The 15,604-nt window shown below is 37.0% G+C and overlaps 1 protein-coding gene across 1 annotated transcript in view; it reads right to left on the bottom strand.

Annotated features, from left to right (window-relative positions):
• The window catches only part of LOC114100130 (steroid transmembrane transporter SLC22A24-like), a 63,263-nt gene that overhangs the window by 24,387 nt on the left and 23,272 nt on the right, over window positions 1-15,604 (bottom strand). Inside the window, exon 5 of the mRNA XM_027944772.2 lies at window positions 14,529-14,652. Within this exon, the coding sequence (XP_027800573.2) occupies window positions 14,529-14,652 (124 nt within the window). The remainder of the gene's footprint in view (window positions 1-14,528; window positions 14,653-15,604) is intronic.

Here is a 15,604-nt window from a genome sequence, read left to right as displayed (position 1 = left end):
TAGGAGTGGCGACTAATCCCCATAGAAGTTCTATGATATTAGATTGGAAGGATCCTGAAGGATGTGAAGGAAATATACAGCCATATGTATTGGATCATCTTCCTATAAATTTATGGGGACGAGATGTCCTAGATCAATTAGGTTTGACATTAACAAATAACATCAATCCTAATGTGCCCACTACTAGGGCTAGACAAGGTTTTAGGAAAGAAAAAAGATTAGGAGAACAAGAACAAGGTATAGCAGCACCAATACAAATAGATCAAGGAACAGAGAGACATGGGTTGGATTTTCAGAAAGTGCCACTGAGACAATCAAAATTACTTGGAAATCAGAAAGACCAGTGTGGGTTCCTCAGTGGCCCCTGACTAAAGAAGAGATACAAGTAGCCCATGATCTCGTCAAACAACAATTAGCGGAGGGACATATACAACCTTCCATATCTCCCCATAATACTCCCATTTTTGTCATCAAAAAGAAATCTGGTAAATGGAGATTATTGCAAGATTTAAGAGCCATTAATAATGAGATGGTTATTATGGGACCTGCTCAATCAGGGATTCCTCAATTGTCTGCTTTGCCAAAAACCTGGCATGTTTTAGCTATAGATATTAAAGATTGGGTTTTTTTTTTCAACCAATTCATCCTGAGGATAGTCCACGTTTTGCATTTACTATCCCTGCACTGAATCATGAAGGTCCTGATCAGAGATTTGAATGGAAAGTACTCCCTCAAGGGATGGCTAACAGTCCAACTATGTGTCAAATCTATGTTAACAAAGCAATCCAGCCACTTAGAAATCAAAATCCTGAACTACAAATATTTCACTATATGGATGATGTGTTATTAGCACATAAAGATAAAAACACATTGCTGGAATGTTATGCCACACTTACAAACTTATTAAAAAATTATAATCTAGAGATAGCAATAGATAAAGTACAATTAAATTTTCCAATTAATTATTTAGGAGTTCTATTATCCTCAACCATGGTCCGTCCACCAAAAATTCAAATACGAGTAGATCAACTCAAATCACTTAACAACTTTCAAAAGTTATTGGGAGACATAAATTGGATAAGGCCTTATCTAGGCATACCAACAGGAGAGTTTGGACCTTTATTTGATATTCTAAAAGGTCCATCAGATCCAAATTCACCCCACATGTTAACTCCTAAAGCAAGAAAGGCATTAAAAATTATTGAAACATATATGGAAAATATGCATTTGGATAGAATTGATATGTTTGCCTTTATTATTTATTGTACTACCAACAAAAAATATTCCTACAGGAGTATTTTGGCAAGAAGGTCCATTATTGTGGATACATTTATCTTATTCTCCTAACACTATTCTTACTAGGTATCCTGAGGCTGTAGGACAATTAATACTCAAAGGAATAAAAGCAGCAAAGGGAGTGTTTGGAATTTCTCCCAATAAAATTATTACTCCATATACTATGGATCAAATTGATGAGATAGCTAATGAGGTAAATACTTGGGCAATAATCATGTGTAAATCTAATGTTACATTTGAAAATCACTTACCATCTAATCCTTTATTGTCTTTTGGATCTAAGCATCCTGTAGTTTTTCCAAAAATGACAAGAAAAACACTTATCATGAATGCTCCAAATATATTCACTGATGGGTCAAATAATGGTGCAGCAGCAATAGTTACACCTGATCAAACTTTTACATTTTTAGTACCCAAACAATCAGCTCAAAAGGTAGAGCTTAATTCAGTATTACAAGCTTTTGTGATGTTTAAAGATTCTGTATTTAATTTATTTTCCGATAGTCAGCATATAGTTAATGCTATAGTATCCCTTGAAGATGCTGGTAGGATTTCCCCTTCCTCTACTGTTTTCTCTTTGTTTTCCACTATACAAAGTCTAATCTGGGACAGAAAAGATCCATTCTTTATAGGACATATCAGGGCACATACAGGATTGCCTGGAGCCCTTAGTTTGGGCAATGATTTAGCAGATAAAACTACACATGACATACATATTTTCTCTACACTAGAAGAAGCTACAAATTTTCATAAAAAGTTCCACATCAATGCTAATACTTTACAAAAGCATTTTAAAATAACTAAGGAACAAGCTAGAAAAATAATAAAACAATGTCAAAATTGTGTGACCTTTTTACCACAAGTTAATCTTGGAATCAATCCTAGAGGACTGATACCTAACCATATTTGGCAGATGGACGTCACACACTTGCCAGAATTTGGAAAATTAAAATATTGGAAGGTTACAGTTGATACTTCTTCTGGATTTTTGATGGGCTCCCTTCATGCTGGAGAAAAAACTAAAGATATTATAGTGTTAGAGTCTGTAAACAAGTCAAAATAACACCTGGCATTTTGCCAGGGGAATGTTAGAGTTCGTAAACAAGTCTGGATGGTGCCTGGCAAAATGCCAGAGGGAGTGGTTTGAGAAGTAACAAAAGCGAGCCATTAAGTGTGGAGATTTCTTATTGGTTGACTGATGTATCTAGTTTATGTTAATTAGATAAGCTGTGTGGAATGTATAAATACTGCTCCTGTCCTACAATAAACGGCTTCCACTCCTGCTGTATCAACGTACACAATTTAATCGTCACCCCCCGGTTATTTTGCTGCAGCCGGACTGCGGCATTATAGCTCATTGCTTACAAAATTTTGCCACTGTGGGCGTTCCAAAACAGTTAAAAACAGATAATGCCCCTGGTTATACTTCTACCTCTTTTAAACAATTTTGCTCATCATTTGGCCTTACTCATATAACAGGAATCCCATACAATCCACAGGGACAAGGCATAGTTGAAAGAGCTCATCAAACTATTAAAATGTACTTATTAAAGCAAAAAGAGGGAATTGGGAAGGGGTATATATTCCCCAAAGATAAACTTAAAATAACCCTTTTTACTCTAAACTTTTTAAATTTGGATTCATCAGGGCTTATTGCTGCGTAAAGGCATATGTGTCCAAAAAATGTACATAAGCCCAAGGTACTTTGGAAGGATATTCTAACAGGACAATGTAAAGGTCCTGACCCAGTAATTGTCTGGAGTTGGGGGTCTGTTTGTGTGTTTCCACAGGGAGATCAGCAGCCGATTTGGATTCCAGAGAGATTAACTAAAGCGATTTCTACAGACCAAAAAGAAGATGATTTGGCTCAAATCCATAACAGCTGATATCCATAACTCCAGTTTGGCTATCCTTACATCTGCGACAGAACCAGGATGCTTTTTTCAATATCTATTTTATTATTACCCTTTCCCACATCATGAAGTTCTATTTTGTTTTTTGAGCTCATACAGACCCAGGTTAATGTTTTGCTGATCAATTCTATTTTTTGACTATAGAGTTTTTAAACACTGCAATGGAGATTAAACCTGTAAAAAGTTATAAGGCCTTTACTATTATGTTATGTGTTGTATGTATTATATTATGTGTGCACACTTGTGTTTTATGTTGTATGTTTGTATGTATGTATGTCCATATATCATATATGATGAGAGCTCATGAAAAAATGGATCCAAATATTTTTTTATTCACATGATTTAAATGGTTTAATTTAAATTTGGTAAACAGCTGTTGAGGATTGTCTTAATATGTGAACAAAAAAGGAGGTTAACAGATCTGTTTGTTTACTTTCACCTTTCCTTTTCATTATATTTAATAATTCTGTTCAAGATAATGTAAATTGTTAAGAAAATTGTTTTCTTTTAGTGCCTTCTGGAATGTTACATAATTTTTTCTTTAGCCATTATTGTCAGAATTCCTATCTTCATCCCAGTGCCAGTGAAGACAAAGATAAAACCAATCTACAGCTTCTGCATCTGAACTATTTGCAAAACTTGCCTGGACTATGTATCACTTGTATGCATTGTGAACTCACTTGTATGCATTGTGAACTATCTGTTGGTGCAGCGACTTGTGGTAGTGTTGGGGTATTTTTGCTGATGGTGTCATCGGTGGTACAATTTTTCCAAAAGGAGCCGTCAATTGGCTTGGTGTATCTTCCTCCCTTCTGCTTGTCATGGTCGTTCAACTAAAATTTGGGGGCCAACAGAGGTGAGGCAAAGAACCTCACCCCCCCCACCCCCCGCTGGTACAAAGACCTATACAGTCACAGGTGTGACTGTATGCTGGACCGGTAGTCAATGACGGGTAAGATCCAATTGCAATGGTACCAACCTAAGACAGGAGGCTGACGCCTTGAGGTCAGCTCATCCTATGAATGGTAAGGACCATATGTACTATTGGACAACCTAAGGTAGGCACGGTCCCTAAGCTACACGCTTGTTGTTTAAACAGAGAGGGGGAGATGTTGAGAGCCACAGCCTAAGGGGCCCCAGAAAACTTCCAGCTGCCAGCAAACTTCCAGCTGCCAGCTGATAATTGGCTCACAGCTGCCCCAGCAAACTTCTTGCTGCCAACTAATTAGCTCCTTTGCAGTGATGCTCATTGGGCTGTTTCCCCGCCCTTTCAGACCATGGAGCTGATAATTGGGGGACTTTTTTTGGCTCCGCCCATGTGACCCAGCCAATCGGCCTCAAGAGCAGGAGGAGTGGGGGAGGTTGAGAGGCTTGTGGGAAGCCAGTGGTGGCAGTTGGGCTCTGAAGGTTTTCCTGAAGAGCTGTGTGGTTTGGGATGTGTGGTTCTAAAAATAAAGTTCGTTTCTTTTGACAAGTGGCTCCTGAATTGTGCCCAGCCAGACTGCGGCAAGGTTCAAATTACTCCATAACAACAGAGAACTCATTACATGTTGGTACTAGGAGTGAAATGCCAGTGTAAAAAAAAAGGTTAAATTTTTGAAATGGATGTAGAATTGGGCAGTGGGTAGAAATATTCTGATTTCTTGCTAATAATAAAAACAAGGAGAGCAAAGTACATTGAAGTAAAACTAAATAAAAGAAACTAGGATTTTTCAGCCTTTCCATTTGGCAATTGAGACTAACATTGAGGAATAGCTTTGGAACATTTTCAGGAAAACATGACTGGAAATAAATCCTAATTTACAGATAAAGTCCAGCAAGTGAAAGAACAATATTTCTTAGTAATTAATTATAACTTTAGTTGACATTTATAAAGTACAATGTATGTTTTGTATACATGGACAAATTAGGTAATTAGCATATACATCACCTCCTGTGCAATGTTTCTAAAGATCTTAGAGGGAACAGATCTCAAACAAACAATAGAACTTCTGAGATACTTTAGTGTATTTTCTCTCAGCCATTTCAGGCACACAAAGCAGAGAAGGGCTTATGTCAAAGATATTTGTTGAAGTGTTACAATTTTTTGTAAACCCTAATGAAGTCCATAGGAGCTCCACAATGTTTTTGAGAAATATTTGTCACAAAAAACATTTCAAACTTGACTGAAGGGAACAAAAATAGTATCAAGTGAGAAAGGCTCCCAAAAATGCTACCACTGATAAGCTGCTTAAAACACCTTTTAAATGAAAATATATTTATACATTTTATGAGAGGAAAGAAATTCAGAAGTTGTAGCCAAGGGACAAGCAGTTGTGAGAGCCAGATTGCTTCAATTTTCCAAGCCTTGAAACCTACTCACAGCATTTCTAAACTTTGCCTTTCTTCATTTCATAATTGCTATAGACTCTGTGTCTCAATCTCCTTTTTGAATAGGAATGTGTACAGTAGTTATTCTACACTTGTATCATCTGTATATGTTGGATATGTCTCAGACATGTGCTTTGTCCCTTTAGTTTCATGGATTTACAAATACAGGTTCTATGATTAGAGAACAAGACAAAAGTAGTCACATAAGTAGTCTCATCCACACTTGGACCTCATTTAAGTGTTTAGATTCTGGGGGTCAGGGTGTAGCTCAGTGTTAGAGTGCACTCCTATCAAGTGTGAAGTCTTTAGTTCAAATGATGGCAATTAAAAATATTCTGGACTTCAAGAATATGCTATAAAAATAAGACTTTTGGGGAAATTGAGAATGTATCAATTTATTTAGTGGGTCAGAAAGATAGAATAATTTTGTAGCCAGAGAATCTATCCCTTTTTATCTGTTTTCCTTTATTAACAATTTCTTCACTAGGGCATTTACTCTCTTTCAGAGTTAATGTGGGAAAGTCTATCATTTGTCCTTCCACCAAGCAGTTTGTGTGATGCCTGAAATGCTTTTTAGCTTTCTTTTTATCAATCATCCCCGAATACTTTTTGGTGATTAAAGCTAAGATTCTCTGTGTTATCTCAAAAATTCTTTTCATATGACTTGTCATAACACTCTTTTTGTAATTGTCTCTTAATTTTTGTCCCAAATTAAAATGTATGTTCCTTAAAGGCAGAGATTCTGATTTATTTGCTCATTAATATATATTAAAATGCTGGCACACAGTAGATGCATAAGTATTTTTAAATGGGTTAATGAGAGTATTTTTGAATAAGCCACATCAGAATCTGGCTCCTATGAGGAGGGAACTTCAGAGAGAAAAAAAAGTAAACAAGATTTGTCCAAAGATTTTTCACAGAGGTAAAATTTTATTACTCTCTAGTGAGAATAATGTTAATGTCAAAAGAAGTAGGAGAGGACTTTTATATATTGTAGGAGGCCATCCTTGCATGTGATTTGAGGTACCTCCATGGCTGGGTGAGAGGCGCTTAGACACAGGTGTGTCAGAGCTTTCCCCACCCTTCTCCAGGTCCAAGGGCTTGTCAGTGCAGAGGCTTGTCTGGCCACTGCCCCGAAAACCCAATCATCGCCCGTGACCTTGGGATGCTGCCCCCCTTAACCTTCATTGGATGGGATTTTCCCTGGAATTTTTCATTCCCCAATGAAAGCCCACTCTCTAGTATGCACTCTCTCTCTCTCTCTCTTGCTAGCCTCTTCAGTAAACCTCACTACTGCATTAGGTGGCTGGAGGCTGGAGCTAGGAAGAGCCATCCTGGAGCTGGTTTTAAAGGTAATTAGAGTCTTGTCTCTTTAATTAAAAACTCCCTAGCATTTTCTCATGAATAGAACCTTCTTTAATGAAGCCAGCACTGGACACTTGGCAAAGTGGCACCCAACATGAGGCATGAGTTAAATTGACTAGGTTGAGTTAGAAAGCGTGCTATAGAAATGCAGAATTTGTGACAATTTTTAGGGTCACGAAACTACCAGGCAGTTTTTGGAGCAAAGAGACATTAAAAAAAAAAAAAAACTTTAATGATGGGAAATTTAACTTCTACCAATAAAGACATGTATTTGACTATTTTAGAGACAATAATTAATCAGAAGGGAAAGCAGGTCAAAAAGACCCAGTTGCTACAATTCTTAAAGATTGTAGGTGAATTTTGCCCTTGGTTTTGTGACCAAGATTCACCAAATTTACATACATGGGAAAAAATTAGGAAGGAAATTACATAAAATTTGCCTTTCTAATGAATTACCTGGAAACATTGACAATATTCAAAAGGTTTGGACTGCATTAGAGATCTGTCTTTTTGATTACATGGGCCATAGTCTGTGGCCCCCTGAAGATCTATTGAAAGGTATTCAGAGAGCCATTAAGTCTATTCAATTGGAAAAATTGCCTGAGGCTTAGGAAACCTCTTTTCCTCTAAGTTGGTTAAAAACTAAAACAAATTATATTCAAACAAAAAAACCTCAGAACAAGACCAAAAGTAAAATCTTTGCCTTGCCTGAGCCAAACCGGAGTAATCTGGAGGAAGACCACAGAGAGGAGTGTCATAGAGAGGAGGCCTCCAGGGGGATAGAAGGGCCTTCTCCTGGAGAGGAGGATCCAGAGGAGATTCACAGGGAGACAGGGAGTTCTCCTCCATGAGACTTACAATCTCAGAGTCAACATGGCAACAGGGAAGGGTCCACGGAGGAATCGCAGTCTGAGGGAGAGGAGTCAGACAATGAAGTCCAAGATTTTCCAGGGAATTTCAACAGAATTTGCTTAACGGCACTTGCCCTAGCCATTCAAATTCAGCTGCTCTCTGTTAAAAGGATGAATTTTAATAGGTATTCTGAACTGGTGATGACTTTCCTTACTCCATTCCAGAGGGAAATTAGAAAGGCACAGGAAGCTGGGGAAGACACTAGTGACTTCCAACTCTTCCCGGTTTTTGAACAGGTTAATAACCAAGACCAGTGTGTTTGCATCCATGCAGTAATTCTATTTAAAACTATTAAGAAATTAAAGAATTCTTATGATGTTTACGGTCCTAATCTGCCACTTGTACAGAGCTTGCTTAAGACAATTCGCAGCCAGCCACTCCCTTCCAGTGACTGGGGTGCCAATAAACTCTATTTTAATTTTATCTGGTGGATCTATCAGACTGCAAACCGATCTATTAAAGACCACGTGGTAGGCCAAGATTGCACTGATCAGCCTACATTCTGGCCTTTACTTCCACCTAGTAGGGAGTCAAAAACTTCCAATCTGCCCATTCCCGGGCTGGAAAAACAGGGGAACCAAAAGAAAGGTTGCGCAATTTAACATCATCACAGCCAACCATGGGGAGCCGACATTTCTACCAGAGCAGATCTCAAAGACAGTTTATTTACAACCATCAATGATAATTGAATTAAATCCTGAATTAGGGCCACAACCAATCCCTACTGGTATTTTTGGGCCATTTCCTAGAGAAAGTATGGGGTTAATTTTGGGACCTAATAATTTAAAAGAGGCCATCGAGGTGATACCTGGAGTGGTAGATTCTTGTTTTGAGGGAGAATTAAATGTTACTATAAGGCAAATTGTGCCCTTTGGCTTACTCCCAAAAAATACTATTGCTTAATTAATTTTATAACCCTGTAATTCGGATGAACACCCACAAGTAAATTCAGTTTCCAAACCACCAGACAGAGTGTACTGGTCTCAACTAGTGAGGCAGGAGTGCCACCTACTGGAACTTAAAATTAATCATAAAAGGTTCATAGGTGTAGTGGACACAGAATCAGATATATCAGTCTTGTCCAGTCACTTCTGGCCTAAGAATTGGCCCTTACATATAGCACCAGCTAACTTAGAAGGAATTGGACAAATCTCACAGCCTGCTTAAAGTGCTAATTATCTCCATTGGGAGGATCCTGATAGGAACAGTGGAGTTTTTAAACCTTATGTGTTAGAGTCCTTAACAATAAACCTATGGGGAAGAGACATATTAAGCAAAATAGGATTATTATTAGTAACTCCAAATTCTATGAGATCATTTGAGGAAATTAATCAAGGGCTTCTTCCTGAAGATAATGAGGGAAATTATCAGGGAGAGTATCTGCTTATAAACCAGTCTCCTTGACAGAGATTAGTAAATACACCAAACCAAAATTTTTACTAGGGGCCCTGAGTGTCTCCCTGATCCAAAAAACAGCAGAAAAGATCACCTGGCTCACAGAAGAGCCTATATGGATTTTTCAGTGGCCCATCTCAGGGGAAAAACTTAAGATAATTCACATGTTAAATGAGGAACAACTTTAGGCTGGTCATATAGAATCAATTATTGGAACATCCCCATTTTTGTTAATGCAATTCAGCCTATGGGATCATTGCAGCCTGGACTTCCTTCCCCCAGAGCAATTCGTTTAAATTATAGGTTAATGGTAATAGATCTAAAAGATTATTTTTTCGCAATAAGGTTACATCATGAGGATAGTGAAAAATTTGCTTTCAGTGTCCCAGAAATTAATTTTAAAAACCTGTTAAAAGATATTGCTGGAAGGTTTTGCCTCAAGGGATGTGTAATAGTCCTACTTTATGTAAAAAAATTGTGGGTCAAGTGATAGCTCCTATAAGAAATAACTTTCCTGATGCATATATTATTCATTTTATGGATGATATATTATTGGCTCATGCTAATCCAGAAGTACTTTCAGAAAATTTTACTCAGTTAGAGGCTTCACTTACAGCAATGGGTTTTTGTATTGCTCCTCAAAAGATACAAAAGATGCCTCCCTTTCAATATTTGGGTCAAATAATTCAAGGATATACAATATGTCCACAAAATCTACACATAAAAGTTAAGAAGTTACATACCCTTAATGATTTTCAAAAACTATTAGGAGATATCAATTGGCTGAGGCCATCCTTAAAACTAACTACTTCTGATTTAAATCCTTTATTCCAGATATTACAAAGAGATCCTTCTCCAACCTCTCCTCATCAGCTGACAATAGAGGCTAGAGCAGCTTTAAAAAAGGTTGAAAGTGTAATTAAAAATGCACAGCTTACCAGAATTAATCCTCAAGAGCTAGTATATTTATTAATATTTCCAACTGCTCATGCCCCTACAGGAGCCATATGGCAAAGATTGGAAGTCATTGAGTGGATTCATTTAGCCCACTCTCCCCAAAAGACATTAATTCCTTTTTATGACTCTATTGCTCAATTAGTAATTAAAGGTAGAACAAGAGTTTTACAATTAATTGGATCTGAACCTGATACTATAATTATTCCATTTTCTATTCAACAAAATAATTGGCTTTTTCAAGCTTCAAGTTTATGGCAAATAGCTTTTGCTGATTTTCCTGGTCAGATAGAAAGTCTTTACACTCATGATAAAATTATTCAATTTGCATTAATAACACTGCTTATTTTTCCAAAAATTGTACATGCCCAGCCCATAGATGGGGTCCTAACGGTGTTCACTGATGGCTCAAGTTCAGGTAAAGCAGGTTTTTATAGCCATGTTCACACAGAGGTGATACAAACCTCATATAGTTCTGCCCAAAGAGCAGAGTTACAAGCTCTCATTTGTGCCTTAAATTACTTTACAAATGAGCCTATTAATATTTATTCTGATAGCTTATATGCAGTCAGAGTTTCCAAAAATATTGAAACTTCAGTTATTGGATATACCTCATCACAAGAGCTATTTAAATTATTTCATTATCTACAAAAGATGGTGCAAATGTGAAAACACCCATGTTTCGTAGAACACATACGGGCTCACACTAATCTTCCAGGACCTTTAACTTCAGGTAATGACAAAATTGATAAATTGGTAGCCATTTGTCAACAGATGTCTCCATATGATTGTGCACAAGCTTCAGATTCTTTACATAATCAAAATGCTTCTAGCTTATGTAAAAAAATTAATATTACCAGAGAACAAGCTCATCAAATTGTAAGTCACTGCCCTAAGTGTGTTGTTAACACTCCATCTCAGCCATCAGGGGTAAATCCCCATGGATTAAAACCAAATCAAATATGGCAAATGGATGTAACTCATATTCCTCAATTTGGAAACAATATTATGTACATGTAATAGTTGATACATATTCCAGATTTATTTTTGCCATAGCACATACAAAGGAAAATACTCAACATGTAATTTCTCACTGTCTAGCAGCCTTTGCTGTGTTAGGTTGCCCTTTACAGATTAAAACAGATAATGCACCAGCTTATGTGAGCTCTTCTTTTCAACAATTTTACCAAGAGTTTCAAATTGACCACAAAACAGGAATTCCTTATAACCTCCAAGGTCAAGCCATTGTGGAACGAGAGCTGCAATTACAAAAATTAAAAGGGGGGAATAGGTTTATGACTCCCCAAAATAGCCTCAACCATGCCTTGTTTTTTTAAAATTGTTTAAATTGTGACACAGAATGTCACACTGCAGCTGAGAGACATATGTCTTCTGCCACAACTGGCCCTTTAGGCAGAGTTTTGTGGAAAGACTTATAGACTGATCAATGGAAAGGCCCAGATCCAGTGATTATGTGGGGCAGAGGTCATGCTTGTATTTTTCCAGAAGGTACTTTCCATCCTATCTGGGTGCCTGAATGCGCAATCAGACATGGAAGAGATAGAGCCGGGATTCAAGTGACTGAAAATCGACCTGGAGAAGCCTCCACTCAAAAGGAAGAGACATTGAAGAAGAATAAAGAGGAACCAACATGACCCAGCTGAAAAGCTGATCTCATGGGAAAATGTGAAGGAGCTGACAACACACACTTCGTGAATAATTTGACTCTAGAAGAAATAAGACCCCATTGATGATGGTAGCTACAGTGATTGCCCTGCTGGGCTATCAGGTAAAAGGGAGTTGAGCAGACACTTACTGGACATATTTGCCAGATCCACTCCTGGTACATCCAGCTGTGTGGACTGGAGAATCTATTCCAGTGATTACTAATGGCTCATTCATGATGGGAGGAATTACAGATACTCATACTACTCCCAATCATGTGACTAGATTTAATTATTCTGGCTACAGTGCCCAATTGCCTTTGTGTTGGTCCTCTGATAAACATGCTGGCTATCTGAGAGTATCATTTGAGGAAAAGACAGCACTTGGGAAACCTAGACTGATTAATCATACCATTTATGGAGACTTAAAACATTATACTAGATCAGTGATCAAAATGGGACTTTCCTATAACAAACCAGTCATTTCTGCAAAATCTCCATGAATACCTCATTGTCCTAATAGTTCTACAATTGAGATTGGCACCTTTCCTAGATGGATAGATTGTGTAAATACTTTTCAAGTATCCACATCTTCCCATAAGATCAGTTTTCCAGTACAACCTAAGGTGTCTAAAGATAGTGGTTATATTTTAGACTGGTCTCCAAAAATTGATAAAAGACAATTATAGAAAAGTTCTGCTATGACATCTGCAGGATTTGTTAGCAATATTTTGACTTACAGTGAGGGTGGTATTCAAAAAGATGTTTGGCCCTTAATTGTTGCCTCGAAATTCTTATATTTTACAGACAAGCCTTTACCAAAATTTGTTGGCAAGAGCTGTAAGGAAGGATCTTGCTATGGCTTATGAGCTTGTGTCCAATGTCTTTACATTTTAATAATTGGAAATGTAAAAGTTAAATGGATAGATGACAGATATGTTGTAACATGTAACAAATGTAACCTAACAAATTGTATTACTGGATATAATAGAAGAAAAGGAGTGCTGGTACTTCATCAGCCCTCTTTTGTTTTATTTCCTGCTAATATTTCAGAGCCATGGTATGTTGATGCTGGTTTTCAAGTCTTACAGTAAATTCATACCCAGCTAGTAATACCTAGACATGCCATTGTAATTATAATTGTGGGAGTTATGGCCTTGGTTTCTTTCATTGCATCCACCATCACAGCTTTGATAACTTTATCTCAAAATATTCAACATGAAAAATCTCTTAATAATTTATCCCAAAATACTTCCAAGGCTCTGTGCAATCAAGTAAATATTGATGAAAGGATTGAGACTAAGTTAAACACCTTAGAGGTGACTGTTATAACTATAGGTAATGAACTTTCAGCTTTAAAGTTTAAAGAAGGCTTAAATGCCATGCAAGTTATGTGTGTGTTACAACTGCCAAGTACAATGCTTCTCTCTGGGATTGGGAGAAGGTTAAGAACCATTTGTTGGGTATTTGGCAAAATAATAATAATATCTTGGATCTTTTGGAACTCCATCATCATATCCAAGATATTCAAAATAATAGAGCTGATTTTTCGGATCCTTCGTCTTTAGCTAATTAAATATTAAAGGAATTAAATGGATTTAACCCTGGAAATATTCTTAAACACTCAGCCTGGTACATTATTAGATTGTTCTCTTTGCTGTTAATTCTTTTTTGTGTTGTAATTATAGGATGGCGAGTCTTCAGAGCAAGAGTGCAGAGACTCGAGAGAGTAAATCATCGCTTGCTTTTTAAAAGAAAAAAGGGGAAATATGGGGGAGGCCATCCTCACATGTGATTTGAGTTACCTCCCTGGCTGGGTGAAAGGTGCTTAGACACAGGTGTGTCAGAGCTTTCCCCACCCTTCTCCAGGTCCAAGGGCTTGTCCGTGCAGAGGCGTCTCTGGCCACTGCCCCGAAAACCCAATCATCGTCCCTGACTTTGGGATGCTGACCCCCTTAACCTTTATTGGATGGAATTTCCCCTGGAATTTTTGTTCCCCAATAAAAGTCCACTCCCTGGCATGTTCTTTCTCTCTTGCTAGCCTCTTCAGTAAACCTTGCTACCACATTAGGTGGTTGGAGGCTGGAGCTAGGAAGAGCCATCCTGGAGCTGGTTTTAAAGGTAATTAGAGTCTTGTCTCTTTAATTTAAAACTCCCTAGCATTTTCTCATGAATTGAACCTTATTTAATGAAGCCAGCACTTGACACTTGGCAGAATATATTTTACTGTCATGTTTATATTGTGTAGAAGAGTATATGACTCATTTGTTGCACAATAAATATTTGTTGAATTGCTAAGTAAATGGATGGAATTAAAATAATAATTTTAATGCTATCTTTTGCATGCTCAATTACTCTTTGTCTTACTGGCTTTATGATTTTGCTTAAAATGGATCATGATTTACTTAAATAGTGAGCAATGAAGTAGTATACAATTAGTGTATTTCCATCAATGAATTGCAATATCTATGTCCAAATACTTGATATATTTTTTCATTGTCTTCTTTCTACAGTGAATCCATGGAGAACCAGGACAGAGATGTAAGAGCTCATTCAGCATTCTCATTCAGACCCTTTAGTCACCCCAGAGGCCCAGGAACATAGCCTAACATGATTATGAGGTCATTTCATTTCATCCCAGGTCCCCCTTCCAGATCACCTCTATGGTCAGGGTCTCTTCAGTATTCTTTTTTCCATTTATGTGTGCAACTCTTCTAAGTTCCTTTACACCCTTTTCTAGCTGATTTCTGACAATCAGCCACCGGAAGGACTCCACCAGCTTCCTGATTAAAGAAGATAAGGAAGGTACAGTAAATATTCAACTACTTAATTTTCACACAACCTTGAGATTCATTTGCCTTTCCATTTATTATTACTTTATTATTGTAGCAGTGTAATTTCTAACCAAATCTTCCTTTTCCACTGGACTTGTCTTTCACTAAGATGAGGGACATATCTGGCCACTAATGTGTGAAAATAATTATAGAGATCAGTAAACAAGGATCAAAAGGTATAAATCATCCATTTCCATTTCAATTTTTTATATATAATTCACACATTATAATGTTTTTGTAGGACCCAAGTCAGTGACCATCATACTTAATGGTGAAAGACTAAAAGATATTTCTCAGAGATCAGAAACAAGGCAAGCATGCCCACTTTCACGACTTATTTTCAACATAGTACTGAGAGTTATAGGTGGATTAATTAGGCAAGAAAAAGAAATAAAAGACATCTATATTAAAAAAAGGAGAAAGTAAAACTATCTGTTTGCAGATGGTATGGTCTTCCATGTAAAAAATCCTGAAGATTCCAGAAAAAAAAAAAGATATGTTAGCTAATGAATAGAAAATGCAGCCAAATAGCACAATACAAACTCAACATAGAAGGTTAGTGGTGTTTATATACACTAATAATGAAGAACATGAAGAGATAATTATAAAATAATTCCATTTATAATGTCAACAATCAGAATAAATGGTTAAAAATTAACCAAGGACTTATAAAATAAAAACTGCAAAAAAATTGCTGAAGGAAAAAAGAGAACGAAAATTTAAAATCAATAGATACACATCTCATGTTCAAACCATGAGCTGTGAGGCTGGCCTTCTATGGAATAAGGCCTATGAAACCAAGCACTCAAATAAACTTTTCCTCCTCTACAATTGTTCTGGTTGGTCTTTAAATAACAGTGGGGAAAAAACTGAATAAAATAACATTCATCATTGGTAGGAC

Source organism: Marmota flaviventris, chromosome 9, assembly GCF_047511675.1.
Source record: "Marmota flaviventris isolate mMarFla1 chromosome 9, mMarFla1.hap1, whole genome shotgun sequence".
Classification (NCBI taxonomy): Eukaryota; Metazoa; Chordata; class Mammalia; order Rodentia; family Sciuridae; genus Marmota; species Marmota flaviventris.
The sequence above is the reverse complement of the archived record's forward strand: the minus strand, read 5'-3'. Positions and strand labels throughout refer to the sequence as shown.